This window comes from Falco cherrug, chromosome 13 (assembly GCF_023634085.1).
Source record: "Falco cherrug isolate bFalChe1 chromosome 13, bFalChe1.pri, whole genome shotgun sequence".
In the NCBI taxonomy this organism is placed as follows: Eukaryota; Metazoa; Chordata; class Aves; order Falconiformes; family Falconidae; genus Falco; species Falco cherrug.
In genome coordinates, this window is record NC_073709.1 from 28,797,120 (window position 1) to 28,825,050 (window position 27,931).

Consider the following 27,931-nt stretch of genomic DNA (forward strand, 5'->3'; position numbering starts at 1 on the left):
TGGGGGTGACAGCAGTACGTGCTTTGGTTACCACCTGCAAATCAATCTGTAAATTATTTCTGTTGTGTACAGCATCCAAAATTGTAACAGGATGACAACACGGGGGGTGACGGATGTACCGTAGGTGGTTTAGCGGTGGGCTTGGCAGTCCTGGATTAACGGTTGGATTTGATGATTTTACGGGTCTTTTCCAACCGAAGTGATGCTATGGTTCTGGATTAGGGTTGGAACTGTATTAGGTTTTTTTTCCCTCCCTTTGACTTTTTTCTAAGCCTACAGATTTGGACGTGGATAGGTCTGGGTTTGATGCAGGAGACACCCTTTTTGTGATCGCCGAACAGCCCGGGGGCCGGGGCGGTGCCTGGCCGTGGGGGAGCCGCGCTTCCCCCCGGGTCCGCGGGGAGCGGGGGCGGGCACGGGCACCGGGCGGGGACGCGCCCCGGCTCGGCGGGGGCGGGTGGCTCCCGGCGCGGGGGACCCGAGCAGAGCGGGCCGCGGGCGGGGCGCGGCCATGGCGGGGATGGCGGCGGCGCTGGCGAAGGAGCGGGCGGCGGCGGCGGGTGCGGGGCGGCACGGCCAGGCCGTGCCCTACCTGGGCCAGGACTTCGGGGCGCTGCGGCAGGAGTGCCTGCGGGCGGGGCGGCTCTTCCAGGACCCCTCCTTCCCCGCCGGCCCCACCGCCCTCGGCTACCGGGAGCTGGGGCCCAGCTCCTACAAGACGCAGGGTGTCGTCTGGCGCAGACCCACGGTAGGGCGGCGGCGGCCGCATCCTTCCGCCTTTTCACCCGGCTTTTCTCCCCACTTAAATGGGGTTTGATGTCGTTCTGCCGGGGGCTGTGCGTGTGCCGATTGCGCTCCCCCTGCTCCCTCCTGGCTCGCCCGGAGCCGCGTTCCTCCGGCCGACACGGGTACCGGCGGCGGGTCGGGGCGCGGCTGCTGAGTGCGGGCGGCCTCGGGCTGGGACCCGCCGTCGGAGCCCCCCCGGTGGCTGCGAGTCCCCGGTGCACCCGCGCTGTGGGGCTGGGGCTGTCCCTTGGGCTGGTGGGGTGACATGCTCCATCTGGAAGACAATCTGCAAAAAACCCATTTGTCTTTCCATCCTGAACTCTCCATACAGACAAAGCACTTGCTTTGGGTAGCACTTGGGGCTGTCACTTGGGATAACTCTTTGCCTCAGCAGAGATGAGCTGGCTGCCATGTGGAGGTTTCCTTTCCGAGCCCTGGCTCAGCCCCTGGCTACCGAAGCAGCCCTGTCTGGCCAAAGCAGCTCTGGGGTTCAGGTGGACTCTGCGGTACCTAGGCGCTTCCGAAAGACGTAGTCAGTGGCAGGGAGGTAATAGCAGCGTGGTGTGTGCACGTGTGTGAAAACACAGTGGTCCTCCTGGCACGTACTGTGAAGTGAGGTGGCTGCCCACAAGCTTTGGTCACTAGCTCACGTTCTCACCGCTCCTGGTGTGCCTGGTGCCCACACTCGTTCCTGACCCGCTCCATCTCTGTGGTGTTCATCATCGTGCTCAGTCGCTTGTTTAAATTTGCTGCCGGTGGGGCCCTGTCCCCTCCCTTACCTGTGGATATATGTAATATGAGGCTTGTTTTGTTCCCAGGAGCTGTGTTCCAGCCCCCAGTTCATAGCTGGTGGAGCCACTCGCACGGACATCTGCCAAGGGGCATTAGGTAAGGTGGAAGCAGAAAGCTGGGTTTTCCCACCACAGTTTGTACCAGGCTGTAACTCACTCAGTAAATACATCTTTTTGCATCCTACTACCTCTCTTCATATGGAATCGGACATTTCTTGCCTTTCCTTGGTGTTTGCAGTTTGGGACCCTGTGCGTTTGGCCACTGAGCGCGGCCTGGCTGTGTGCACCAAGCAGGCATGACACAGGCTGGTTTCCTGATGGCTTTTCTGATCACTGCCACTTCCTTTCATGTTCACATCCTTGTGCCTGAGAGCAGTCTGACTAATTTCTGCCTTTAACAGTCTGCTTAGAAGAGCAGTTGCATGTGAGGCAGGGCATTCCTTTCCCCAGTGGGAGAGTGTGCTGCCAAGCGGGAGGGAACCCCTGAAACCTGGAAAGATGCAGTGCAGAGAAAACAAATTACATGGGGGGATTCCCTGCTGCTCACCAACTCTCGAGGAAAACAAAACTGGGGTATGGCAGGAGGGATGGGCCGGTCTGTGAGCCCTCTGCTTTTGCCATGGCTGCCACTCGCTTTGTGCAATGACAGCCCCTTGGTCAGCCGCTCCAGAGGAGCCTTGGGAGCTCCGAGGAAGCCCCCAGGGGCCAGCGGGAAGCAAGTGGCTTAACTTGGCTGTGCATCCCGCTCTCGCAGGCTCTCTCCTGCCTTGCCTGCCAGAAGGGGTTTTAGGTGAGTGCCTCTGTGCCTGTCCTCCCAGAAGGCAGCATGGAGGCTGGTGAGGAGGACAGCTGCGGGGATGTGAGAGGAAATAAGCTGAAGTGGAAGCAGCAAGTTTCCTATTTATTCCATGACTGTGGGAAGAGGGATTTAGGCTAGACTGACAGCAGGGTTGAGGGAAAGCTCTCAGTGTAGGGAAACGTGACTAATATGTGCCGTGTGTTGTGCTTTTGCAGCAGTGTTGGCAAAGGAATGAGGTTCTGTTTGCTTTGTATCAGCATAATATTAGTCTTGTTGGGGCTTCTTGGCTTCTAGTCCTGCTGCTTTCATTTGTGTTTTCATATCTAAAAATACAGTGGATAGGGAAGCTTATTTCATGTATTTTGTGCTCATGTTTTCTTTCTGAAGTTATTTAGTGCTTTAACAACTAGATACAATTTGTATAAAAAGTCCTGACAATAAAAAATACTTAGATTGTCAGTTTAGTTCTCCTTGTGCCCCAGTATTATTTGTGGCATGGATTAGGCTCGGTTGTGTCATGGGTGGAGTTCTTGGCATGTCACCAGCTTCCATTGTGTGTTCTCTCTGCCCGATATCATGTCTCCCACGATGACTATTTTGGCATAAAGCATGTCATGGTGTTTAACACGCATGACAGACATTTTTCCTTTTTATTTATTGTGAAGCTTTACAGCTAAGAAGTTGTTCAACTTGAAATTAGAGGCATTTTGTAGAGATGCTGGCTTCTAAAGGCACTTCATTGCTTTCTGCCTTCTGCAGGCTTCCAGCTTTTCTATCGAGACCTTGTGGCAGCAAGACCGCTGGAATGAAAAATTTTTAATTTCATTTTCAAGTTGTGGATTTGCTGTTCCTAATGCCAAACCTTGTTTTAAATTGTTGAAAGCATTTGTTGCCTTAATAGTCTGCAGCAGTCTGATGTTCTCATGAGGTTGAATGATATCACCAAAGGATATGAACTGATTCACAGCTGGTGGTATTTTACCTCCTGAAACAATTATTTGAATAGGAGGTTGTTAGTGTTCTTGGTTGTATTACTGTTTTTGCCATGACTGAGTACTGTGATAACTTGCCTCACTATCTTCTTGTGAATCTGGGCAGGCTTTTGGTATTGTGTGATAGTTCAGTGGTTGATTAAAAATTAGATGCTATTGATCTTTGGTCTGTATAGCTGTTGAGTTATTAAGAGCCTGTACTGAATCTCTGCTTTTTCACACAATGAGGCTAGCAGATGTGCTATACAAATGCACCTTTTTTTTTTTTTTTTGCCACTGCCTCATCTGACACCAGCATTTGTATCACTACATTAGCTTAGGCTTTCATTTATTTGAACTTTGTGTGCCAACACTGATGTCCCATCACATTTTAAGATGTTACAGAGAAGATTGCACTGGAAGATGTCAGCTGCTTTCAAAACCCTGTACTTTTTATCATGTTGCTTTTTCTCACAGGAAGCTTTTGTAGTCTTATTTATCCCCGAAAAGGCTTGATCACAAAACAACAGACCTGTATCCAAGTGGAGTTTCATGGCTGTTGGTAAGCTATTCAGAACATCTTGGAGTACTGCAGGAACAGATGAGGCACCCAAAGCACGCGCACCCATCACTGCTGCAACAGGCTTCTTGGCAGGTGATGTGTAATCGAACAGCTCGGCTCATGAGCAGTCGTACAGATGTGCCTTTCAGCCCAAGAGCCTTTGGTCTGTAGGCCAGGTGCAGCCTGTAAATTTTTTTCATTGGTTTTGACCTGGGTTATAAGATACTGCCATGAATAAGAGGCATAGCTGATCATTAGTGCAGAAAATATTGTCCCCTCACCAAGGTGGCAGTTCATTAGGTTCTCCAGACATGAAAATTCTGCCCTTTGGGCTTTGGATTATCCTTTATTCTGGTTTTGTGGCTTTTTAGGAGAAACTTTTAAAGGCAAATATTTGAACTTCGTTTTGCAGTATCAGATCTGAAGTCAGCGATGGTATTTGGCTCAGAAGGGTAACACATGGGATGTGGTGACTCATTACAGCTGAGGGGAGGAACCAAAGCTGCTGCTGAGAGGAAGCATATTCACCCTTAACCACCTTCTTTGGAGGGGATATCACCATGGTATCACAACACTGGGGTGTACACAGCGCAGTATCTGTCATCTGCTGTTAGGTGCAGGGGTCTCCTCCTTGCACAAAAATGTGTGGAAAAATAATGAATTGAATAGGATGAATTTAGAAAATGAGGTGCATGGCTGGCTTACCCTGGAAACCACTCTACTGTAAGTGGGTTGCCACAGCCTCATGTTTCTAACCAGAAAACTTCCTGAAGTCCCACAGTATTAATATAAATACATTCAGTAGCTGTTAATTTATAGCTATGGGTGTTTTAAAATAATGTGTCTGCAATTGGCTGAATGTACATTTTTGTTTTGACCCCATACTCTTATAGGCTGTGCAGTGATCAGAGGAGCTCGCTCACAGCCCTCCAGGCACTTCACGGGGATGCTTTGCTTGTCTTTGCTCTCCACGTTAAGGGAGGTGATCCTCCCCCTCTACTGAGGCTGCATCTGGAGTGCTGTGCCCAGTGCTGGGCTCCCCAGGTCAAGGGAGACGGGGAGCTACTGGAGAGGGTCCAGCGGGGGGCTGTGAAGATGATGAGGGGGCTGGAGCATCTCCCTGCTGAGGAAAGGCTGAGAGCGCTGGGGCTGTTCAGCCTGGAGAAGGCCGAGGGGGATCTTATCACTGCATACAAATGTCTTCAGGGCGAGTGTCAAGGGGACGGGGCCAGGCTCTGTTCAGTGGTGCCCAGCGACAGGACAAGGGGTAACGGGCACAGACTGCAGCACAGGAGGTTCCTTCTGAATATTAGGAAGAACGTCTTTACCTTGAGGGTGGCAGAGCCCTGGGACAGGCTGCCCAGAGAGGCTGTGGGGTCTCCTGCTCTGGAGACATTCAAACCTGCCTGGATGCGACTGTGCAACTTGCTCTAGGAGAACCTGCTTCAGCAGGGGTTGGACTAGATGATCTCCAGAGGTACCTTCCAACCCTGATCATTCTGGGATTCTGTGAATGGCCAACTTTAAGCCCTTCTGGCTATTTATGCTTGATTTGCAATTACATTTTTTTATAACGTTCTTGTTTGTAGATTGAGATTGGGTAAACGCAGAGATGGATATATAGAAAGAAGTAAAACACTGATAGTAGCAAAAAGGAAGTATGGCAGGAAAAATAGTACTTGTTAATATAAATGAGCTCACAACCTGCTATATCCTCTTTTCTGGTAATGTTGTTCTGCCTATTTTTTTGTGCATTTACAAAAATTCTCCATGATTAACCTAGCCCTGCTAACACTTCTTTCAAATTCTTCATAGAAGTAACCTGTCTGTTACCTTCCCCTTGGACTTCACTATCAAAGGAAAGTCGCTGACAAGAGCCATACAAAAATACCAGTTCTTATAGTTAAGTCTATTTGGTAAAGACCCTGCTCAGGCTTATTTAGTGCAGCCTAAAACTCCAGGTATTGTCACAAGATCTGTTCTCATCCAGACTTTGAATTATCAGGTCTGCTTTTAGTAATGGCTGTTCAGAAAGGGAGAGATGATATCCTGACTGCTGAGCACTTTTAAATGTGGAAACCAAAGGGTGATGTGTCTCCTGTATATGCTGCACCTGCCTTTTAACCTCAAGAAGACCCTGCCCAGAGTTGTCCAAGTTAACATCTATGTTTGTCTGACACCAAATTCTCCTTAGAAACCAGTATAAAGTTCAGCAGAGAGATTTTGCAACAAAGTTTGCCGTTTCTTTCTCTTTATGTCTGCCTTGATGGAACAGCTAGATAGTAAAGGAAATTCTTTATATTCTGCTTATGGCCTTAGAGGTCCTCTGGGAGGAGTTTCTCCTCGTTGAACTTCAGTGCTTCTTATCTACAGAGGAAATCTGATTCAAAGGTGTATTATAGCATCGAAAGGGGTGTGCTCTTAATCTAGATGCCTAAGCAGCCTTTTGACCAAAGCTTCCTGAGCTACTGTGGTCACATTGAGTTGTTCATTTATTGTTTCTGTGCTGCTGTCTGCCTGCCCACCCAGCCCCTGCCTTGTTTCTGAAATAGAAATGCTAATATTTGTTTGGAAGAATGGTGGGACAGCTGCCATCTGAGCCAGCCAGCACTGGTTGTTCTGACACCAAATCCAAACCACAGCACTGCACCAGTTACTGAGAGGAAAGTTAACTCTATCCCAACTGAAACCAGGACATCTAGGCAAGCATGCATGTACTGGCTTTAGTCTAGCTAGGGTAGATCTGGGATGCCAGAGACTCACTTCGCCTCTGATCGGCACCTGTCTGTCTGTAGAAGCCTTACAGAGCATGGGGTGTGTGCTGGGGCTGTTCCGCTGTGGGTTATCAGTTATTTGGCCTTTGTGCTGACATGAGACCGGTTAGCCTATCAGTTTGTATATTTGTGGTGTCTCATGCCTCTTCCTAGTGTGCAGGGTGCTTTGAGATTGCTGTTTGTTAGAAGTTAAGAGTCTCAGTAAGGCTTGGTAACTTTTCCCAGGTGGGAATTATTGTTCCTACCGGAACAGGAACACAGTGGTGCAGCAAGGAGAATGAAGATCCCTGCTCTTTTCCTTTTTCTTTTAGGATTTTGTTGGTCTTAAACACCCAGTGGCTCCTGGGTGCTAGAAGACAAACGTTTGCGGGGTTGGCAAGGGTTATCTGCGTATGTGCAGTGCTGGGGCATTGGTGGAGAGTGCTCAGCTCCCCTGTGGTGTGTGCTGGTCCAGTGCACATGTATGTTTACATCCATCCCCTTTTCCCGCAATGTCTCTGACACAGGATATTTCTGCTGCCAAATAATAACCCACCGGTCTCTTGACCCAGAAGAGTGCTGTCACAAGCTGTGACCTCCTTTAACTCAGTAAGGCAGCAGAAGGACTTTTTTTTTTTTTTTTTTTGGCTGGGTTAATTAGTTGACTTGCAGTGTGATGACTGCCAGTGGGAGAAAAACAGGGAAGGAGTGGAGCCAATATGATACTAATTCAGACGTAGTATGATATTAATTCAGCCTGACCCCACAAAAGCCCCAGTCAAAGTGCCAGGGCTGTTCTCTAGCACGGAGTTTTGCCTTGGACTTCAAGAACCCCAACTCTTGTTCAGAAGCTACCTGTTTTGGAGACTTAATAAAAACAAGGATCCTCAGCACAGAAGGAATCTCTGGGCAGTCACTCCCAAGTGATTATCTGATGTCAGGTTTGCCTGAAGTAAAAAAAAAAAAACAAAAAAAAAAACAAAAACCCAAAGAAGAACCCACAAAAATAACTTTGCATGGTCAGGCTGTGTGTGGGAGAGCACAGATCTAAGCTGATCTGAAGCTGAAGTCCTGTTGTTGCCTTTTGACCAAAGGGTTTGTTTGCAGAGCCCTTCAGCGTCCTCCTCTGTAAGGAGAATTGCTGTGAAGGGTAACTGCTAAAGCCCTCACGTGGCTGAAGGGCAGGGGATCATACTGTTAATTGTAGAGTGGCCCATCTAAAAATGTCTCTTAGTATTCCCTGACCCCAGTCTCTTTCCCAGCAAGCACGTTTTTTGGGCTTGGTGGTGCCTTGGAAGGCACCAGAGGGTACGTGGCTCCCGGGGAAGAGGCTCCCAACGAGATGAAGGGGGCTGTAAGAAGAGTTGGTGTTTTGCAGGGTGAGATGGATGTGCTATCGCAGAGGAGGGAGGGGAACATCCTCGTTATTTCATAATCTGTCACAGAGAATGGCAGGATGACTTTCCTGTCTGAAAATCTTCTCTGACACGATGATTTCTCCATTGCAGTACAAGCAGCCAGAGGCAGAGCTGAAGGGAAAGTTCTACATTCAGTTCTTCCCCTCCAGGTTCCAAAATAGTAAAAGCATCTCAAGTTTTGAAATTATCCTGTGCTTTCACATCTTCCACCTTTCATGAAACGTGAAAAGGGCCATAGGATAAATGTCATTCACAGAGCTGCTGCTGGGGACCAGCTGCAAAGAGAAGAGTGGGGCAGCCTGCAGGTTGCCTGTGCACTGTGCATCCTGGCACTGAGCAGGATGGGTTGGTGCCAGAGAGTGGCCCTCAAGAGCTGCTGCTTTAGAGTTAACCTTCCCTGAGACTCTCCCATTTGGATCCCAGCTTCTCACCTGTGAGCTTTTGACCCTTTTCCTGTAGGACAGAGCTGGATGTATGGAGATGGCTGCTTTGCTGGCCTCTGACTTGCTAGCAGCTGCAGCTGGTTTATGTTTCTTGAACCTGCAATCCTACAGGTACTGCAGAACCATTTTGGGGATCTGCTGTGTAATCCCAACTTCTCTGTGATCACAAAGCCAGGCAACAGCAGATCTGGTTGTGGTAATGAGGAGTTTTGTGTTGGGCTGTGGGAGTCAGATCTGGCTGGCTCTTTAAATCTCTAACCACCTTGCTAATGGGCTGCAGGAGGCCCGTGGCTAAGCAGAAAGGTAACCACTCTGTTAAAGTAACACTGGTTGCTGAAAATAATTACAAAAATAGAGGTAATGTTTATGCAGTTGTGGTCTCCTCCTCCCTCTGCTTGGTAGGAGATGGTGTGGAAAAATACTATCCAGACTGCGTGGGCCCCGAGGCTGCAGCGTGCAAGCTTGGTGTATGTTGGCTCCATCCCAGCAAGGGGAAAGAGGTGTTTGGGACTGGGGAACAGTGCCTGCCTTCAGAGCTTGCCTGACTCTCCGGCAGCTAGCACCAGAGAGGAGATGTGGGACTAAACAGAGGCCTCTGGTAAGAGTCTCCAGAGATGCACAAGGTGAAAGGAGCTCCTGTTTGGTAGGAGGCTGGCTAGGGACCTTAAAGGGAGCTTGTCCATAGGATAGGTCTCTGGATGGCAAGTCAACAGGCATTTATTAAACATGGAGGGGGGGAAAGGAAAACCACCTATGCTTCAGAAAACACTGGCCTTTTGAGGAGTAACTGCACCGAGTACCTGCATGTGCCCACCGGCCCTGCTCTTTGCCTTTTCCCCTTGCTGCTTCCTAACCTGTAGACACTCAATTGAATTGAGGTTTTTTTTCCAAATAGTCCCAGCATGGGTAATAACTGTCATAAAAAAGCCTGCTTTTGCTTTTTTTTTATGGCTTTGGTCTTGAGAAAACACTTCCCCGGAGATGGTGGGCTTTTGTGTACACACGTTTGATCTGCATTAGAGGTAAAGTGATGGGAGGGATCATCCCATCACAGCTGAAGGGGTTGGTGGTCATAATGCGCAATCTCTATGCCGTACAAAATCTAAGGAATAAAGTTTGAATAATGAATGGTGTCTCCTTGTTTCTTTCTTTTTTTTTATAGGAGACTGTTGGCTCTTGGCTGCTATTGCCTCTCTTACCCTGAATGAAGAAATTCTGGCCCGTGTTGTTCCTAAAGACCAGAGCTTCCAGAATAAATATGCAGGAATTTTCCACTTCCAGGTAGGTGGAAAACAGCCTTCCCCCCCACCCCCCCCGCAGTGCTTGACCAGAGACTGGTGTGGCCGGCTATGTCTTCATATGTGATGTTTCCTGGAACGCTTTGAGGGACCTCAAAGAGCCAGGCAGAAAAACAGACACCCAAGAAGGGTAGTGGTGGTAGAAGAAAGAGGAGCGCTAACCAAAGAGCTGGGAGCAGAGGCTGTCTTTGTGGTCCTTCCTCCATCAGCAGATCCCACTGAGGACCTGCATCCCTGAACAGGGTGGGCGAAGCTTACTGTTGAGGGGCATTGGTTTTGTTCTAGGAAATCGGTGTTAGCAGATGAAAGTCCTGGTGACCTGAGTGCACAGCACAGGGCGGTGATGAGATGTTTGTGCTCTTTCCAGTTCTGGCAGTACGGGGAGTGGGTGGATGTTGTAGTGGACGACAGGCTGCCCACCAAGAACGGGGAGCTGCTCTTCGTGCACTCGGCGGAGGGCAGCGAGTTCTGGAGCGCGCTGCTGGAGAAGGCCTACGCCAAGTGAGTCCAGGCTGGGCTTTCACACCACTCGAATCTCCCAATGCTTCTGCATCCCCATAGAATCCTCAGCTGCATGGATACCATGTGTTTAAAATGTCAGCCTAATTATTAGCCTTTACAAATTCTGGGGTATCCCACAACGGCTGCTTTAGTAAAGCTTTGCTGACAGGTGCTTAAGACAAGTAGCCAAACACATTGGCTTTGTTGCTAGCCAAGAAAAATAGGTCTTGAGTCTCATGGCAAGGCTGTTCCTAGAGTGCTGTCACCTGTCACTGGGGCCTGGGAAGCTCCATTTCATGTGCTCTGTGCACCTGTGAGGGCTTGCAACTGCAGTGCTTCAGTGTACAAAGCATGCTAGTCCACATGTCTCTGTTTAAAGTGAAGATGCTCAGATCTGAATTTCCAGTTTTGGGATGGCCATGGAGAAATTCTGCCTAACATTACTATTTTCGATTGACTTAAGAAATTGAGCTAATTTGGATCAACTGAAAATAGGACCCATAATTGTTAAAGGAATTAAAAGACTGTGGAACTAGAGAGGCAAATTGCTCGGTCTTGATATTTTTAATACTAATTTTTCTTCAGATAGTCTTCATGATTTTTGTCGTTGATAAGACTGGACCTGCAACCTGTATGCGTGATCATATAAGATTTTATGCTGGGCTTTCCAAATACAGAGGTCTAAGAAGCAGAACTGAATGGAAGGCATGTTTGTAGCTGCTGTGGTGCTGTTGAAAGCAGAAGTGCTGTGATAGCTGGCACAACTGAGTGCCTTTCTCCAAGAGGAGAATAGGGAGCCTGATGATTGTGTATGCGTGTATCCCTTTTCATGCAGGCTGAATGGATCATACGAGTCTCTTTCTGGTGGCACCACCACTGAAGGCTTTGAGGACTTCACCGGTGGAATTGCAGAATGGTATGAGCTGCAGAAGGCACCACCCAACCTCTTCAGAATCATTCAGAAGGCACTTCAGAAGGGCTCTCTCCTTGGCTGCTCCATTGACGTGAGTTAGCGGGCTTATTGCTGGACTCTTGGCTCTTGCTGTGCACGTGGGCAGTTGCGGGGTGGACCCCTGCTCCATCCTCAGGACGTGCACGCAAAGGGTGCTGATCCCCTCTGCCTATGGTTCTCTGCTCTACCTTGTGTCTGGAGAATGTGACCCAAGAGTGTGGCCCAGGCACGTGCTCTTCTGAGGGGTTAGGTTGAAATGTAGACTTCCTCAGTTTGTGTGTAAAAGCTTGTTGCCCCACTTGTGTTTCTTCCTTGAGACCTCAAGCTCGTACTGTTTCATAGGTTCATGGTAATGAATCGTACAGGGAACTCAGTATGGGTCCTGATGTACTTCTTTGTTCTCAAGAAAGCCTGTAGCTTGGCCACAGGTTGGTACGGGCTGAGTGGGTTTGGACAGAAAGCTGCTGCTGGTGGCTCCTGCAGTCAGGTGCTCGGAGGTGGCAACCGCCGTCCTTGCTGGAGCCTGTTTGTCGCACAAATTGTACCAAAACGTTCCCAAAATATCTGGGCTCTGTTCTTGAAGCAGGGAGGCTCAGACTGTTGCCAGGCCTTTAAAAGGCTTTATGAGAAACCACGTCGTCAAAAGCTGAACCTGCATAAGAAGGAAAATAGGATCTTTGGCCCTGCCTGCAAGGATTCAGCATCGCTTGTAGCTTTACTGATAGGAGTCTAAGTATCGTTATTGTGGTAATCACCCTACTCCCAAATGAGATTACATCTTAGTTATGTCTAAAGGGAAGGTAAGCTGTTTACAGGAACTCCATTCATAGTATAAATTTAAATGTTTCCTCCCATTTTTCGAGTTAAATCAGTCACAGGAGAGGGAAGCTTCACAGCAGGAAAAGTACTTGGTTAATGTCAGTGTTCGACTTCGCAGCACTTTTTTGAGGCCTGTTTTACTCGTTTGCATTTAGATAAGGATCTGACATCTGGATTTTTGCCCCAGAGTGATACAAATCTCTTGTCAGGGGTGGGGAGAAGTAAATATAGTCCCTTGTTGGTAAGCACTGATACTTTCTGTATTGTAAAGAAATCATCAGTGAGTTTAGCCTTTGAAAAAATCCTGTAAAAATCTTTCCTTCTCTTCTATGAGAGAAATGGGGACACAGAGTTTGTTTCATGGACAGTGCGCTGTGGGACAGTAATAGGGCAGGAATCCAGCCTGCTTGATCCCACCCTCTTTTTTTTTTTTTTTTTTTTTTTTTTTTTTAAGCTTCAAATAGGCTTGTTTAAAGATTACATGCTTTCTGAAAAGGTGGGAAGGCAATGACAACCATATATTTCATGGAGAGTTAAGCATTATTACAGCAAGATGTCAAGCAGTCGCTTCCTAGCAAGAAGTGACTTTTCTCTGCAGTGTTTATGGGCCACACTGCCCGAGTATTGTAATGGCAGTGAAAAAGTGAGAGGGTGATATGCGTTCAGGTACAAATGGCATCCAAAGCGCAGCCTTTTCCCTTGCTCCCCTGCATGGCAGATCGTGGGGTGGAGGTGCTGGGGAAAGGAAGGGAAGCTCCCACCCCACCGTGGAACTCAAGGGGGTGTTTTGACCTCAAAGCAAAGCACCGGGGCTTGCTGGACCTGGGTGTGATCCCTGGTGACACCTGAGCAGCCTCAGGCTGATCGCCCTCTGTGTTCCTTCCTGGTCCCTTGAGAGCATGGAGTTCATTGTGTGTATCCCCTTTGTGCAGCGTTTGGAGATGCACAAGAGGGGATGCCCCACGCCAAGTGTTTTGGAGCCAGGAGGGAGCTTTGCTCTGGTGCAGGGATTCTGGTGTGTACCCCATGCCACAAATGTGGGCCCTGGGGCTCCAGCACCACTGTGCATGCTGCCTGCCCCTCCCCTTGCTCTGTCACACAGATCCCTCTTTTTGCCTCTGTGCAACAGCTAAAGCCCCACTGCAGCCTCCCAGTGAGATTAAAGCTCCTTTGGAAGGAGAAGCTTTGCTCTGTTGAATCCCCTGCACGTGGAAAGCCATGCTCACCTGCTTTCTTTGCTCCTCCAGATCACCAGTGCGGCGGAGACGGAGGCAGTCACTTCCCAGAAGCTGGTGAAGGGACACGCATACTCAGTCACCGGGGCAGAGGAGGTAGGTGTGCCACCCCAAAGGGATGAAATGCAGCAAGCTTTGTGCGTTGTCCTTCCCGGGCTGCAGCAGCCACAAATTCATCTTCAGTGTTGCAAATTCTTGAGTATCACCCATCTTCCTGAATCAGGTTTTGAGTCTCTCCTTTCTGAAGGAATACTGACTTAGTGTGTTTTTGATAAACACAAACTTGACTTCCTGGGGGGCTGACAAAAAACAAAAGCACTTTTTTTTTTTTTTTTTTTTTTTTTTTTTTTTTTTAAATCATTGCTATTTCCCAGCAAGTGGGTTGTGGGAAGGTCTGTGCAGAGGGCACACTACCCTCTGCTGGTGAGCGGGCCCTTCAACACGTTTCTGCGTAGCAGGCACCACTATACTTTAAACACATAGTAAGACGTGTGCCAAGCAAAAACAAAAATATTATTGTCCCTTAAATGCCTGCTGAGCCGTGCTTTTCAGCTTGTTCAGATGCAAAGTGCCTCTCCAAGAGTAGGTGACTGGCAAAGGTAAGACAAGTGAAAATGAAGGAAGCAGATTGTGGCATCCTTCCACGTCTGTAATGGACTTTTGGTTACTTCACCAATAATTGTGTTCACTGACGTGCTGCACTGAGGCGGACGCTACTAACAGGCAGGTTTACGTGTGTGCATTTGGTCCTCCTCTCACAGCAAAAGCAGCAAAGAGGGAGTTTGTTGACCTTAATTCACAGACAGGCATGACTTAGCCAGGATTTTCCTTTGGAGATCTGCGCAGGCTTTGTAAGGAGAGTTCATCTTGGGCACCGGGGTATCATCTCTGGACTCTGCTGCTGCTGCTCTGTGCAGTTTTCTTTGCTTCAGGCTCTGGAGGGTGTGCCAGCACCTTCCTCAAATTAGTGCTGTGTGTTCCCCATGAACACTGGGTGTTCCTGCTGAAACTCATACAGCTTTGCCTGGCCTGGCCTCAGTGTGGGCAGAGATCAGCAGATAACAGGCCAGGAGGAGAGGCTGGCACTGCTGCGCTGCAGAGCCTTCGTGTGATCAAAAGGATTGTGGCCAGAGTATCCCATCTCCTGTGACGGATATAAGGGGGGGGGGGGGAAGTTGTTTGAATGTGAAAAGGCAGTTTATACAGAGATGATGACTTGAGAGAAACATCCCCTTGTACCCGCTCTTTGGCAGTCCTGTAGCAGCTTTACATTCCCTTTGCCTAAAATCCTGTCAGAGGTAGTTTTTTTTTTCCTAGGGGTGCAAACCAGACATTTTTGTTATCGTAAGCTTTGATTTGTGCGTGCTGTAAATCACTGGCCAAGCTTGGGTGCGTGAAGCTAATTTAAAATCAGTTTGACTTCGTGTATTTTGGACCAGGTGAGTGCATGTTTGTGTATTTATGTTGTCACACACAGCACTGAGACAGTTGCTCTGTCGTGTTCGTTAATTCCTATAGAAAAGGTGGAGGGGAGCAGAGCGCAGTGCTGAGTCCCTGGGTAATTCTCCATACACTTCTGATCCCATCAGGTCAACTTCCGAGGAACAGTGCAAAAGCTGATCAGAATCCGAAATCCCTGGGGCGAAGTGGAGTGGACTGGGAAATGGAATGACAAGTGAGTCAATGGTTTTGTGCATTGCCCGTAGGCTTTTACTGCAGGGCTTCGGTCATGTTTCTGCTGCCATCCATCTTCTCCCTACCCCAAATTCCTCTGTAAGTCACATCTGGATGTGATGTTTGCTCTCAGCTGTTTCAAAGAAGCCATCCCATCACTGTCATCTCCCACATGGATGTCGCAGTATGTGGCGCCCTTCGTGCAAGCACCTGCCTTCATGTGAGATGCAGTGATTTGGTTGGTGATTCCTAGAAAGCTCTCTGTAGTTTCTGCTTATTTAACAGCCTGGATTCAGTGGTGAGCTTCTGAAAACATACTTTCTAAAAGGGCTTTAAAAATCCATTTCTGTTGTTAGCAGTGAAAGTTGGAGTTTACTCGCTCTGTGGCTGGGCAGTATTTATTCCAAGTCTTGCTTTTTCTAAAATAAAACTCTCAGTCAAGGCATTAGCACTTTCTGAAAATAAAACTCTGCTTCTCATCCTTACCTGGAATATCTAAGAAGTAAGGTGTCTAATATCCCAGGTCTCTCTATTTTGATTTTGCTGTGGTTTGAGAGCTCTGGAGCTGCTATAAGCTAGATGTTGTGGAGTACTGCAATTGCATGGAGCTGTAAGAAAGTGAAATCTTGTGCTGGAACAGCTACATTGGGGTTTGACTTTTACCATACCCTGTAGTTCATGTGGGGTTGTCTTTCAGCTGCCCAAACTGGAGTGGTGTTGACCCTGAGGTGCGGGAGCAGCTGACCAGGAGGCATGAAGATGGGGAATTTTGGTAGGTATCGCTGGGTTTCCATTCAGGCAGAAGGGAATGTCTTCTCTGCTTTTTTCACACAGAGTAACCTCTCCCAGTACACTCTCCATGATGAGTGGGCAAACTCACCCTAAATCCCAGTGCTAAATTGCAGCTGGAGAGAGGGAGGGTAGACAAGGCAGTTGTGTAGGAAACCTGTCCATCCTAAAGAGACCTTGTCAGTGGCATTGTCTCCCACAGGATGGCCTTCAACGACTTCTTGAGGCATTACTCCCGTCTGGAGATCTGCAATCTGACTCCAGACACCCTGGCAAGCGACAGGTATAAGAAGTGGAGGCTGCTGAAGCTGGATGGGAACTGGAGGCGAGGAGCCACTGCAGGGGGCTGCAGGAATTACCCAAGTAAGAGAAACTTGAGAAACCCTTTACGAGTTCACTTGTACTTTCTCCAGGAGCTTCTTCTGGGAGCTGGTTTGGGGTGGCCTATGGAGGAGGAGTGTGTACCTGGGATATCCAGGACTGATATCCAAAAAGTGCAAGCGTTTGGGAAGTGTGGCTCCCTGGTTGGGGTCTGGTTGTGGTTGTAAGGGCTGGGGTGAGGGAGTGTTATTCCTTCTCACAGCTGATTTTGGAAGTCAGAGCCACCCCTGCCCTAGCTGACAAGTATATATCTGCACAATTGCTTTCAAAGAAACTTTTGAGCAGTTTGCATAAATCCACTTCCCAGACACTTTCTGGACAAATCCACAATATTTAATCAAGCTGGAGGAAGAAGATGAGGATCCTGATGATCCTGAGGGGGGCTGCACTTTCCTCGTTGGCCTGATTCAGAAGCACCGGCGGAGGCAGAGGAAGATGGGAGAGGACATGCACACCATCGGCTTTGCGATTTATGAGGCAAGTACCCCTGTAAATGGGGTAGGGCAGTTCTCAGACTTTCTGTCAAAGGGATTTCTATCAAAACTCAGTGGGTTTGAGTTGGACACCAGCTGCAGCAAGGAAATTTAGATGTTTAGAAAATTATCCTCCATAAAAACAGCGGTCAAGCGTAGGGGCAGGTACCCAGACAGGTGATGGAATCTGCATTCCTGCAGATATTCAGACCTAGGCTGGACAAGGTCCTGAGCAATGTCATTAACTTGGATAATGGCCTTGCTTTGAATAAGGGGTTGGACCAGATGACCTACAGAGGCCCCTTCCACATCTATAATATTCTGTGCTTCTAAATGGAGGAGCAGAAAAACTATTTAAAAAATAAACATTACAAGTGCAGAAATCCAGTCTCCCCTTCACTTGCCAGGCTGTGGTGAAAAGCAGCAGAATGAGAGCAGTGTGGTAGGGACGTGACCCTCGCTGGGACACCTGAGCTAGCTTGGGAAGTGTGAAACCAGCAGCAGAGCCAGCCAAAACACCTGTAAAACTCTTTCTGTTGAACTGAAGGGTCAGAGATGTGTCTGTGGTAACTCCTGAAGCAGGATATTCTATACAGAGCTGCAAAGCAGCAGTGCTCAACTGCCAGTGAAAATAGCAGAAACCGTCTTGCCTGTGGGTTGCTCTGTAACTGTAGGCAATATATGCAAGATGTGCTTTCCCAATATCCCAGCTTTGGAAAAGCCTGACAAAGAATCTGGTCTCTGTAGGCAGGTGAGGTTTAAAGCAAAGCTAGGTCCCCTGAACCCCTAAGGAAATGGAAAACTGCATTGCTGTCTTGCTCGGCCCCTGTCTCCTCTCCTGATGGCGGAGAGGTCAGAAGGGTGGGAGGGGGAAAGAGAAGGTGGGAAGAAATAGCAAAGGAAAAGAGTCTTCACAAATGTAAACTGGGCTGCAGGGTGGAGGGGAAACCACGACCAGCCGGGCTGTGCCCTGGCTGAGCCTCGCCGGCTCCAGGATGGAGCTGAGTGCTGAGCCAGTCCCCCTCCAGTGGAGCCGCCTTTTTTCAAAAGTGTGGATATACCCGCTAATCAACAGTGAAAAGAAGTAGCCCTGGAGCTGCCATTCAACAAACATCTAACTCTCCTTTTCTCTTTGCAGGTGCCCCCAGAGGTACGTGCCATACGTGGGTGGTCAAGGTGCAGAGCTGGGGCTGAATGGCTTGTGGGAAGAAATGGTTCAGAGGATCCTCCTTCACTGCAGGACAATATTGAGTCTAAAGTTAGAGGCCAGTTATTCTGGAAGGGGCCTTGAGCCCACGTGGCATTTTCAGAGCATCTTGGGTTGGGATAAGAGCTCTCTGTGCTGCACAAACCCACCAAAGCTGCTCTTCCACGGGTCTTCTCCCAGCCCAGACCCACACCTGCTCCCCGACCCGGAGCACAGCTGCTTTTCTCAGGATTGTGCAGAGTTCCTGTTCAACACACAACTAATAGTCCAAGAAGGTGTTTCTTTTCATTTCCCTAAGCTCTGTCTTTACTGGTTTCTCTGTCTCTACCTGCAGGTGTAGGTAATGCACACCCTGGGGAGCAGAGGGGGGGTGCCGAGCAGTGATGCCTGTGCAGCAAGAGGCAGGGCTGCAGGCACCTGCCAGCTGTTGCTCCTCAGAGGAACAGTGAGGTTGAGGTTGCTGTACCTGTGAGGGTGCATGCAAAGCAGCCGGGGCACCTCACAGCTCCCGAGGCTATGCTCAAACCAGCTGCTCTTATGTAAAATGTGGTTTTATCAGGAAAAGAAATGGTGCTACTGGTAAATTAAATTTTTAAATGTACCTTTTGAATGCCGTAGTAGTACTCTGGCAGCCACTCAGCTGTCACCTTAGTGGTCCAAAAACCTGATTTCCCCAAAAGGTGCAATTTTATCTTCCACCATGGCAGCGGGTCTGACAGGTTTTGCATTCTTAAAAAATCTGGGAGGACAGGAAAGGGGAGGTTTCTGAACCATGTAAATTCCTGATGGTTGCTTCTAGAGCTGAGATAGCCTACCTATAAGACCCTGCGCAGAAGAGTTTGTTTTGGAAGATGTTGCACTCCAAATATGCTTTTATAATGCATAATGTTTATTTTATTCTTGGAGCCCTCCATAAGCGGGCTCTCTGCTTTAAGGCAGCCTGACCTTGGAGGCAGAGCTGAGCTGCATTCTCCTGGTGGCAACAGCTCTGGGGACCAGAGGGACATGGATCATCTTGCTTTAAAGAAAAATAGTTGGTGGAAGAATTTGCCAAATGTCTGCACACGCCTATCATCATCTGCAAAACATAAGCACGACCCAAGTGATTTATTGAGGTGATCTGCAAAACACATTTGCAGCTGCAGCTCAGGAGTACTGTGGTGGGATGCACCCACCCTTCTCTCTCCTCCCTTTCACTTCTGTTGAAAGGACATCTTTGCCCCTGCCCACCCCCCACCCCCCCCCCCGTACATAACTAATTATCATATTTATTATATTTTTAATTTCTAAGGGAAAAATGTATGCAAACCGGTGGCTTTTTTTTCCCTTTTTCTTTTCTTAAGTTTTCTGGACAGACAAATATTCATCTCAGCAAAAACTTTTTCCTGACCAACAAAGCAAGAGAAAAATCAAACACCTTTATCAACCTCCGAGAAGTGCTGAACCGGTTCAAGCTCCCTGCAGGAGAATATATCATCGTGCCCTCCACCTTTGAACCCAACAAGAATGGGGATTTCTGTCTGAGAGTCTTCTCGGAAAAAAATGCAAACTCCACGTATGTAGCTGTTTTGTAACCATGTAAGAGCGGTACGGGCACATGGGCTCTGATCCCTCCCTGGTCCCTCTCTTGGGCGCGGAAGGATGGAGCAGCCCAGGCCTGGGGTACATCAGCTCCCCACAGGGAGGGGGGTGCACGGTTGTCCTGCATGGATGCGGTGGCAGCAGTTCTTGTTTGTCCCTAGTTGCTCCATGTGCAACTGGGGAAAGTTTGAATAAACTTAGCAGGAAGGAATAGTGGAATAATAATAAGAATTCATAGAATACAACAAAATATTGATACTGATGACGATGATTATTATCACCAGCCCTACCTGGGCAGATGTTTGTAGTTACTGGGTGGTGGACAGCGGGGTGCCCCAGCACAGGTTGGTCTGTGGAAAGAGGAAAGCCCCAGAGGGCAGCAGGCTGGGCTCTCTCTCCGCTTGGGAGACAAACACGTGTGTGCTTGTGGCTGCCTGGAAACACACTGATCGCAGCAAATGATCTCACACCTTTGAGATCAGGCTGGAAAAAAATTCAAGATATTTGCTCAACCAAATGATACCTTTGATAAAATTAAAGTGAGTTTTATTGGAAGTGGCTGAAACCACACCATTAGCTGTGAAGCCATGAAAAAATTTAGACATGTCACATCTTAAAGAGCAGCTGGGCTAAAGCCTTGAGAAGGGGTGTGGGATCTTTCCTATTGAGTTCCCTAATTCAGAGCAAGCAAAAACCTTTCTACTATCCTCTAATCTTTTGTTGTGTGTTTCTGTAGTGGTGAGAAAACTGGGATGTCAGTTGTGTGAAGGCACATCCAGCTTTTGATGGGCCCTTAGCAGTGCTTACACAGTCTGTAGGTGTGATGCTCCCAGAGCAGCTGGGGGGACAGCGTGAAACACTTCTCCCACTCTGGCATGTCTGAATGACTTCAAGGCTCTCCTTTTTTACTGTTTTAAAGGAAAAAAAAGACACAAAAGAAAAAAGTGACTAGATAAAGTTTGACGTGCACCCAAGAGCCTGGTCCTGGGGTAAAGTCTGTAGGCCAGTGGCACTAAGTGACCCAAAGGGTTATGTCTGATCCAAAATCCTGTCTGTGGCTCTGCAGGACATTGCATGGTTTGTAACGTGTTTTAAAACTCTTGTTGTCATCACTAGCAAAATACTGCCTTCACTGGTGGTATGCAAGTGTCTGTGGCTGGTGAATCTGGTGACTTTTGAACACCCATTGTTATTCTCGCAATCTAAAAAAATCCCTCTTTAACTGAAACTTGAAAGAAGAGCACCAGATAAGTGACTTGTTTTGGTTTTAATATTGATTTCTTTCTCTTTCTAGGGTTATAGATGATGAAATCGAGGCCAATTTTGAAGAGGTATATCTTAACTTGAATGTTTTAAATGGAGATCATTTTGCTGTAAATCAGTGGGGTTGGGGTGCCAGTTCCCTGTGCAGGCGGTGTGTGTCCATAGGCATTGTCAAGAACTGTTGCCCCACTTTGGAAACAGATTTTTCAATATCCATAGTTGAATGTCCAGCAAATGGAAACATCATAAAGCAATAACGGAAACCTGTTGTCCTTCATCCCAAGCGGTGGTGAGCTTGGGCTTCCCGTCTAGAGAGATCAGGTGGTCTCTGCAGAGGTAACTGGAGCCGTGGGAAATTCCCTTCACTCTCCAGGAATCCAGGAGATTTTAGCCTTTAGCTTTTGGCCATGGGGTGTTTTTGGACGTGATGTTGTTTCTATGAGTAGTGGCTCACCATATGTTTAGTCTTGCTGGAGCTGGGGATGTTTTGCCTACTAATGCATCTACCCCTCTGTGTGACTTTTTTCTTTCTTTCTTTCTTTTCTTTTTTTTTTTTTTTCAAGATAAGAACTTACAGTTTGCTTTCTTTTCTTTAAATGAAGACAGCTTGTCCAACAGTAGTAGTAGCAGCAACAGTGAAGTTCTGAATTTGATAGTAATTTCTTCAATAAAATAAAGATTTTTTAATTTTTTTTTTTTAGTGAAAGCCATTGCAAAAGTTTTTAATTCTTTAGTGTTTGCAACACCAGCATTTTGAGGCACCCCTGAAAATAAAATTGATTCATATCAAAGCAAAAGTAAAACCTTCAACTTTGCCATTTAAATTGTGTTTTACTAGGGGCAAGGAAATGCATTATGTCCTTCTCGGGCGGAAAATTTCCTCCTTTCCATATTCTTTGTTTCTCTCTTCTAGACCGAGATCAGTGAAGATGACATCGAACCCAACTTTAAAAAGCTTTTTGGACAGCTAGCAGGAAGTGTGAGTATTTTTCTGTTAGCATCTTGCTGGTAACATGGGTAAGTAGGTAAGAGAGACACCTCCCCCAGGATGGAGGTTAATTCTTGTGCTGTGAGTCAGATCTCAAGCATGTGCATAATTGTGCGTGCAGAAATCTGTGTAACCATCTGCTTCCAGAACGGATTTGTGAGCGCTTCTGGCTAACAGTCTTCACTGTCTTTGAACTGCAGGCATGGCTTTTATCTCTGTGTGTAATTCTGTGTGTTGGGCAAAGCATCTGGTGCAGATGCATGGGTCCCTCTGGGAGGCAATGAGGGCTGGGCTGGGCCTTCTCCCCAGGCTGCTCTCACCTGCCCAAGGGCTCGAGCAGACCCTGGTGTGCCAGGGCCTGGGAATTGGTGGTGCTCCTGGGAATGGGAGGAGGAGAGAGTTTACCACTTGCATTTCCATCCAAGCAAAATGAATTCCAAGGGATGTTTGAACTTGGCCAACTCGTCCAAAGGAGTCAGAGGCTGCTTATGAGACGGTGTCTGCAGCTGACAGTGAAAAACTTGTTGTCATCTTTTCCGCAGGATGCAGAGATCTCCGCCTTCGAACTGCGCAACATCCTGAACAAAATCATGGCTAAACGTAAGTACCTTCCTCCAACTGGGGCTTCAGCTGGCCACCAGCAGGTTTCCAGTGTGGCTGTGAGACCACAGAGCGCACCACTGACCAGGGCAGAGTCAAAGCCCAGGGCTCTGCCCAGACCTGCAGCTTGGCTCTCCATATGGCCGCAGCCAGGTGCTATTCCTGCTTCTTCAGGGGGCTGCAGAAACACTGGGGCTGCACCCACGCTGAAGGTGTGTGCTTCACGGGACATGTGCTTTGGCAGAGTGCATATGCGTGGCTTTTATCCCAGCATCAACTACTGGGAATTGGCTGCCAGGAAGGATGGATGGATTTGATTAATGCTTGATAATAATCAAGAGGAGTTGTTGTTACTGCTTTAGTATTGAACCACTCAGGATTCAAACAGTAGCCCAGCCAATGGTCTGGGGTGTCCCTGAGGAGGAGGAGAAACTTTGAAGCTCTGGGCTTCTTTTCTGTGAAGTGATTCAGAGCTTGGGTCTGCATTATTTTCCTTTCCATTAAACAGTCCTGGAGAAATAAGTGCTTGGAGAAAGAAGTGTCTGATTTCCAAACTGAAATCTTAACCAGGTAGCCAAGGTTGTGTCGTATGCCTGTGCGCACCAGCCAGTTAGCAATGATGTATTGCTGGTTACCAAGCTGGATTTGATCTTCCCTTGCATGAAGCTGCCTACTGCTGATCTCTGTAGGTCAGGAGTCCTCATCATCCACAAAAGTCCACCCTTGTCTTTGCAGGCGGACAGTAGGGGCAGGAAAGCCTTCTCTCTGCCCCTTGCTTCTGCAGCACACTCACAAACCAGTAACAGGGCTGTTTGCTGGGGGAAGCATCACAGCCAGCTTTCACCCTAAGCCTTTTCACCAGTTGCACAGGAAGCCACCGGCGACACGGACCCACGTAGGGCTGATGTGTGTGCGCTGCTTGTGGAGCTCAGGAGCCATATTTAGGAAGGTGCTGTGGTACGGCAGGCAATGATAAACCTGTCTTTTGCTCTTTCTTTACAGGCCAAGATATTAAATCTGATGGCTTTAGTATTGAGACATGCAAAGTAATGGTTGACCTGTTAGATGTATCCTTTAAGGCTGTTCCTAGACGTTATTCTTCTGCCTGTGCTGAAGTAGGTGAGCTGCTTCTGCAGTGGTGGGTCCATACTGATGTGCTAATGGTTCCTGAGGTGGAAAAGCTGGTTTTACCCTGGTTCTCCTGACTAAAAGTGGTAGCCCTTGCTCTCACTGCTCACTGTGGCACATGCATTCTCCCAGGCAGTGGGGAAAATCCATTATGAGACAGGACGATCTGCTTTGAAGTCTTCCTAGCTGTTGCGTGTCCCGGTTTAGCTGGGGACAAAGTGGTGTTTGTGCTGGGGAAGGCACGGGGCTCTCAGCACGGTGTGAATGGCTTGGCTGCAGAGTCTGAACGGGCACATCTGGGTGCACCTCACTGCTCTGTTACCTGGCTGGAGTTGGAAAGGGCCTTGTAAGCCTTGAGGACTTAGCAAACAGAAAATGAGGGAAACAAACACAAGAAGCAGAGGCTACACTGAATTTTAGGAGCTTTTACTTTTAAGAATAAGGGCAAAAGTACAGGATGAAGGATCAGGTCTAAGAATAGTTCAGCTTCTCCGTGCAGCGGGAGTTGAATTGCATAGTTATAAGGGAAAATTAACCAAAACAAAATGATGTTCTGCTATAATTTGATGTAAAATATGGCAGTCCGTAGGGACTCCTTAGCAGTTTTTGGGAGTGATGCCATGACCAGGTTCTTTTGTTAGCTGTTTGTGCAAGAACTTAATTTCTCCAAATAACAGGCTTGGCTGCAGCTTTTCCTGTTTATAATCCAGACTTAGGACTCATGCTTCTGCAGCTGCAGGTGTTGAACCAACTATGCAGAACAAAATGGCATCATCTCAGCTGTTTTAAGCATGCATTGAAAATACAGAGAGCTACCAAAGGAGGAGCAGAAAGAGCTTGTGAACTGATCACAGTTTAAATGAAACAATCCTCTTACCTATTTAGAAAGGCGTCTTGGACAACAGGATAAGTCCTTCAGAGAGGACTTGCATTCTTTTCATAATTGCACTATTTTTTTTAAGTATTAAGTCACAACTGCCCATGTAAGTAAACCCAGCACAGGGAGGGCAAATGCCTTTTCCTTCCCTTCAAAGAGATTCCCTTAACTCAAAGAAGAATGATGGGAGCGGTAAACTGGGGCTGAAGGAGTTCCACACCCTGTGGACAAAGATTCAGAAATACCAGGTAAGACACGACCCTTCTGGGAGAATATGCAATTAAAGGTAGAGGTGGCTGCAGGCTGATTTGCCTTGTGCAGTGTGTACAGTCACACTTCCCAAAGCAGAGACTGCAGCTCAAAGTGCATTTGTGTCCTCAGTCCCCCAGGATTTGTCCCTTGGAGGCCGGGGGTGTGACTGCTGGTCCTTCAGGTGCTGGGGCGAAGGGCTGAAGGAGGGGCTGCCTCTCCTCCTGCCTTACTCCCGGAGGGGTTTCTGTGCTGTTTTAACTCGTGTCCAAATATGTTTAGCCATTCCACTTAACAGCATGGGTCTGGTGTCAGTCTTGCCGCTCTGGTAGTGACAATGCCGTTTTGCATGGGCATTCAAGGAATCCTCTGGCGTCTTTATCTGCTCTGGCTGCTGCACTAAAACCACTTACTTTCTAAAGCCACTTTTAGATGAACTTGGAGATTAAGTACCTGGTCCTTCAGACCAACGTTGCAAATGCTCCTAAGTAAACGGCAGGCTGCATTTCAAAATGTTCTTCCTCTGACGAAAGCCAAAACGCGCTCTGAATTATTGATAGATTTTGGCTTTGGGTTTTGTGTTCTGCAGAAAATTTACAGGGAAATTGATGTGGATCGATCTGGTACCATGAATTCGTATGAGATGAGGAGAGCACTGGAAACAGCAGGTATTTATATTGGTCTGTCTCTTTTTGGGTTTATATCGGTTTCAAGCTGGGTTGATAGATGCTCACTAGCCTCCAGTATATCACTTTTAAGCTGAAAAATCCTTGTTCCGAGACCTGAAAGGCCTCTCTTTAATCTGGATGCTCAGCCTGGGCTCTTGCCTCTGTGAAGCAGTGTCTTGCCACGCAGACACACTAAAAGCATCTCAAAGGAGTGACAGATTTCCAGTTATTTTCTGTAGTGACCAACTTTTGGAGAAGCACAGGGTAACTGCAACAACCTGGTCCTCTAACAGCAGGCTGTTGTCTTTCACTCTCCCTGGGTATGTATGGGTTTGCCATAAGCCGGTAAAACCGGGATACTGTGACCTAGGGAATGGGAGTGGCTTGATTAAGGAGTGATGCTCACAAGAATGTTAAAAGAATTTTGAGTCAGTTTGCTTCTGCCACCACTGAAAAGCAAACCTGAGTTATAAGGGTGAGTGAGGCAGGTATCACAGAGCCATATGATCCCAAATTAACTTGCTGATCTTCTAGAGCCATCTTAATGAACGTCCGCGCTTGGGGTGTATGGAGCTGTCCCCTCCTGTCACGCTGCAAGACTGAGGCAGCGTTTCTTGTCCCAAAAGCTTAGATACTCTTTGGAAATAGGGACCCATTTGAAACAGAAAGCCACTGCTTCATCTCAGGTCTCAGCGGGCCGAGGCTGGCAGCTGTGTCGTCACCAGGGAAGGACCATGAGCTGGAGGAATTGGCTCCGTCCCCTGGGGAGAGGAGCGCAGGTGTGGGAGCACACGCAGCGGGAAGACCACACGTGACCTAGTCACAGCTCTAAATTGCTCCAAGTACAGAAGGTGGTGTGGGGAGTTTCCAAAATGGAGCAAAAACTCTTTTTTGAGCATTTAAGCAAAAGCAGCTAATTGAATTTCTGGCAGTGTGTAAGGTTGGAGGATTTTTTTTTTGTTGGTTGGAGGTTTTTTGCATTTTTGTTCCTCTTCTTTTTTAAATCCTTGACATATTTGTAGGTTTCAAACTGAACTGCCAGTTACATCAAATCATTGTGGCTCGTTTTGCTGATGAAGACCTCATCATTGACTTCGATAACTTTATCCGGTGTTTGATTCGGCTGGAAACCTTGTTCAGTGAGTACACGCTTAATAACTGGACAGACTTTTGTGTTTTCAAGTCCAGGATAAGTTACTCATAAGTTTGTAGTGGAGCCAAGGCAACTTCAAGGCTGAGCTGTAAGTCTGGAACCCAGTCCACAGCTTCCTCCTGCACCCAGGAATTGGCCTTTTAAGCTGCTGAACCAGAGCTAATCTTCCATGCAAACACCAAAATGTTAACTTAAAAGAAAAAGGAAAAACAGAACTCTAACCACTTACAAATTGACAAATAGTGTTAATGGTACAGACTGAACTATTGAAGCATGTTCAGTCTTGTTCTTACACACAAGTGTGCAGTGACTTCAGAGTGGCCCCTTTGGTTTGGGGTGTTGGGGTGTAGATCACTGTAGAATTTTAGATTCTGGGACTACATTCCTTTTTGATCCTGAAGCACAAGGCGGGGGAAGGCTTTGCAATTAGTTCCTATATTCATCCTTGTCCGTCATCTCTCTCCTACCACAGAAATGTTTAGAAAACTGGATACTGAGAAAACTGGAACAATAGAATTGAACCTTGTTAATGTAAGTTCACTCGGCTCTAAAGCATTTGTTTTCAACTTTTTTGGGGGGCGGGGGAAGGGGTTAACAGTAGAGACTGTCCTGCTCTGTTCTGACTGATTATGGCTGGTTATATGTATTCACGTATATGCTGGATTTATATAGCTTGTATATTTATAAGCAGACTTAACAAAAGTTATCCTTCTTTTAAAAAATGTACTTATACCACATTGCATTCTCTAACAAACAAAGCTACTTGAACCAGAAGCCACTTATCCCTTTCTGGCAGTAATTTTGGCTGATACCGTATGCAGGCTTCCTCCTAGCATTTTCTGTCAACGGGGTAGATGTAAGTGCAGGAGTGACTCTTGGCATTGACCATGCCTGCTTCTTCTGCACCATGTGTGCTCTGCAGAAAGGACTAAGTTTGGAGAAAACTGCCCTCCTAGCTGTGTTTGACTTGCTTATTGCCTGAACATAACATTTCTGGACCTAAATGAGGCATGCACAGATCATCCCAAAAGTCTTGAGACTTAGATGAGATACAAATTTAAATCACTCAGGAAAGATCCTAAAATGACTTCTGTAATTCAGCCTTTCTTCCTCATGCCAGAAATGGGAACACACATACTTGCTACAGGTATTTTTACTAAACTTAACCATAGGCCATTTTCCTCTCTCTTGTTATAGTGGCTGTGCTTTACGGTCATTTGAGCCACTGACATCAGCTCAAGAGACCACAAAAAGAGCAAGAGGAGGTGAAGATAATCAAGCCAACATACAAGTAACATCCTAACGTGAATGTGCCTTAACTTACACATGGCAAACTTTGCACACAGTTATAAGAAGGAAAGCGTTCTATTTCAACAACAGAAAAAGCTGCAGCCTCATTTTTATGGCTCTGACTGTCTTTATCTACTACTATATATCCACTGTACAAAAGCTTTAATTTAGTATAAACCCTCGTTGCAACTTTTGAAAATACTGCTTTGCTAATATCTTTGTGTTTAAGGTGTTTTACCTGACTTCTGGAAGAAAGCTCATTAAAGCTTCAGCTATTCAGGT

General features: G+C 47.4%; 1 protein-coding gene across 1 annotated transcript; it reads left to right on the forward strand.

The window, feature by feature from the left end:
* The first annotated feature begins 451 nt into the window (after positions 1–451).
* LOC102048431 (calpain-2 catalytic subunit) lies at positions 452–27,928 on the forward strand. Its single transcript, XM_055726045.1, has 20 exons — positions 452–748; positions 1,605–1,674; positions 9,686–9,804; positions 10,189–10,322; positions 11,158–11,326; positions 13,341–13,424; positions 14,918–15,003; positions 15,700–15,774; positions 15,994–16,154; positions 16,480–16,661; positions 19,196–19,407; positions 20,728–20,764; positions 21,610–21,675; positions 22,227–22,284; positions 23,287–23,351; positions 24,469–24,537; positions 25,128–25,206; positions 26,229–26,345; positions 26,832–26,890; positions 27,557–27,928. The coding sequence occupies exons 1-20, from the start codon at positions 512–514 to the stop codon at positions 27,578–27,580; spliced, it is 2,103 nt and encodes a 700-aa protein (XP_055582020.1). The 5' UTR covers positions 452–511; the 3' UTR covers positions 27,581–27,928.
* The last annotated feature ends 3 nt before the right edge of the window (positions 27,929–27,931 follow it).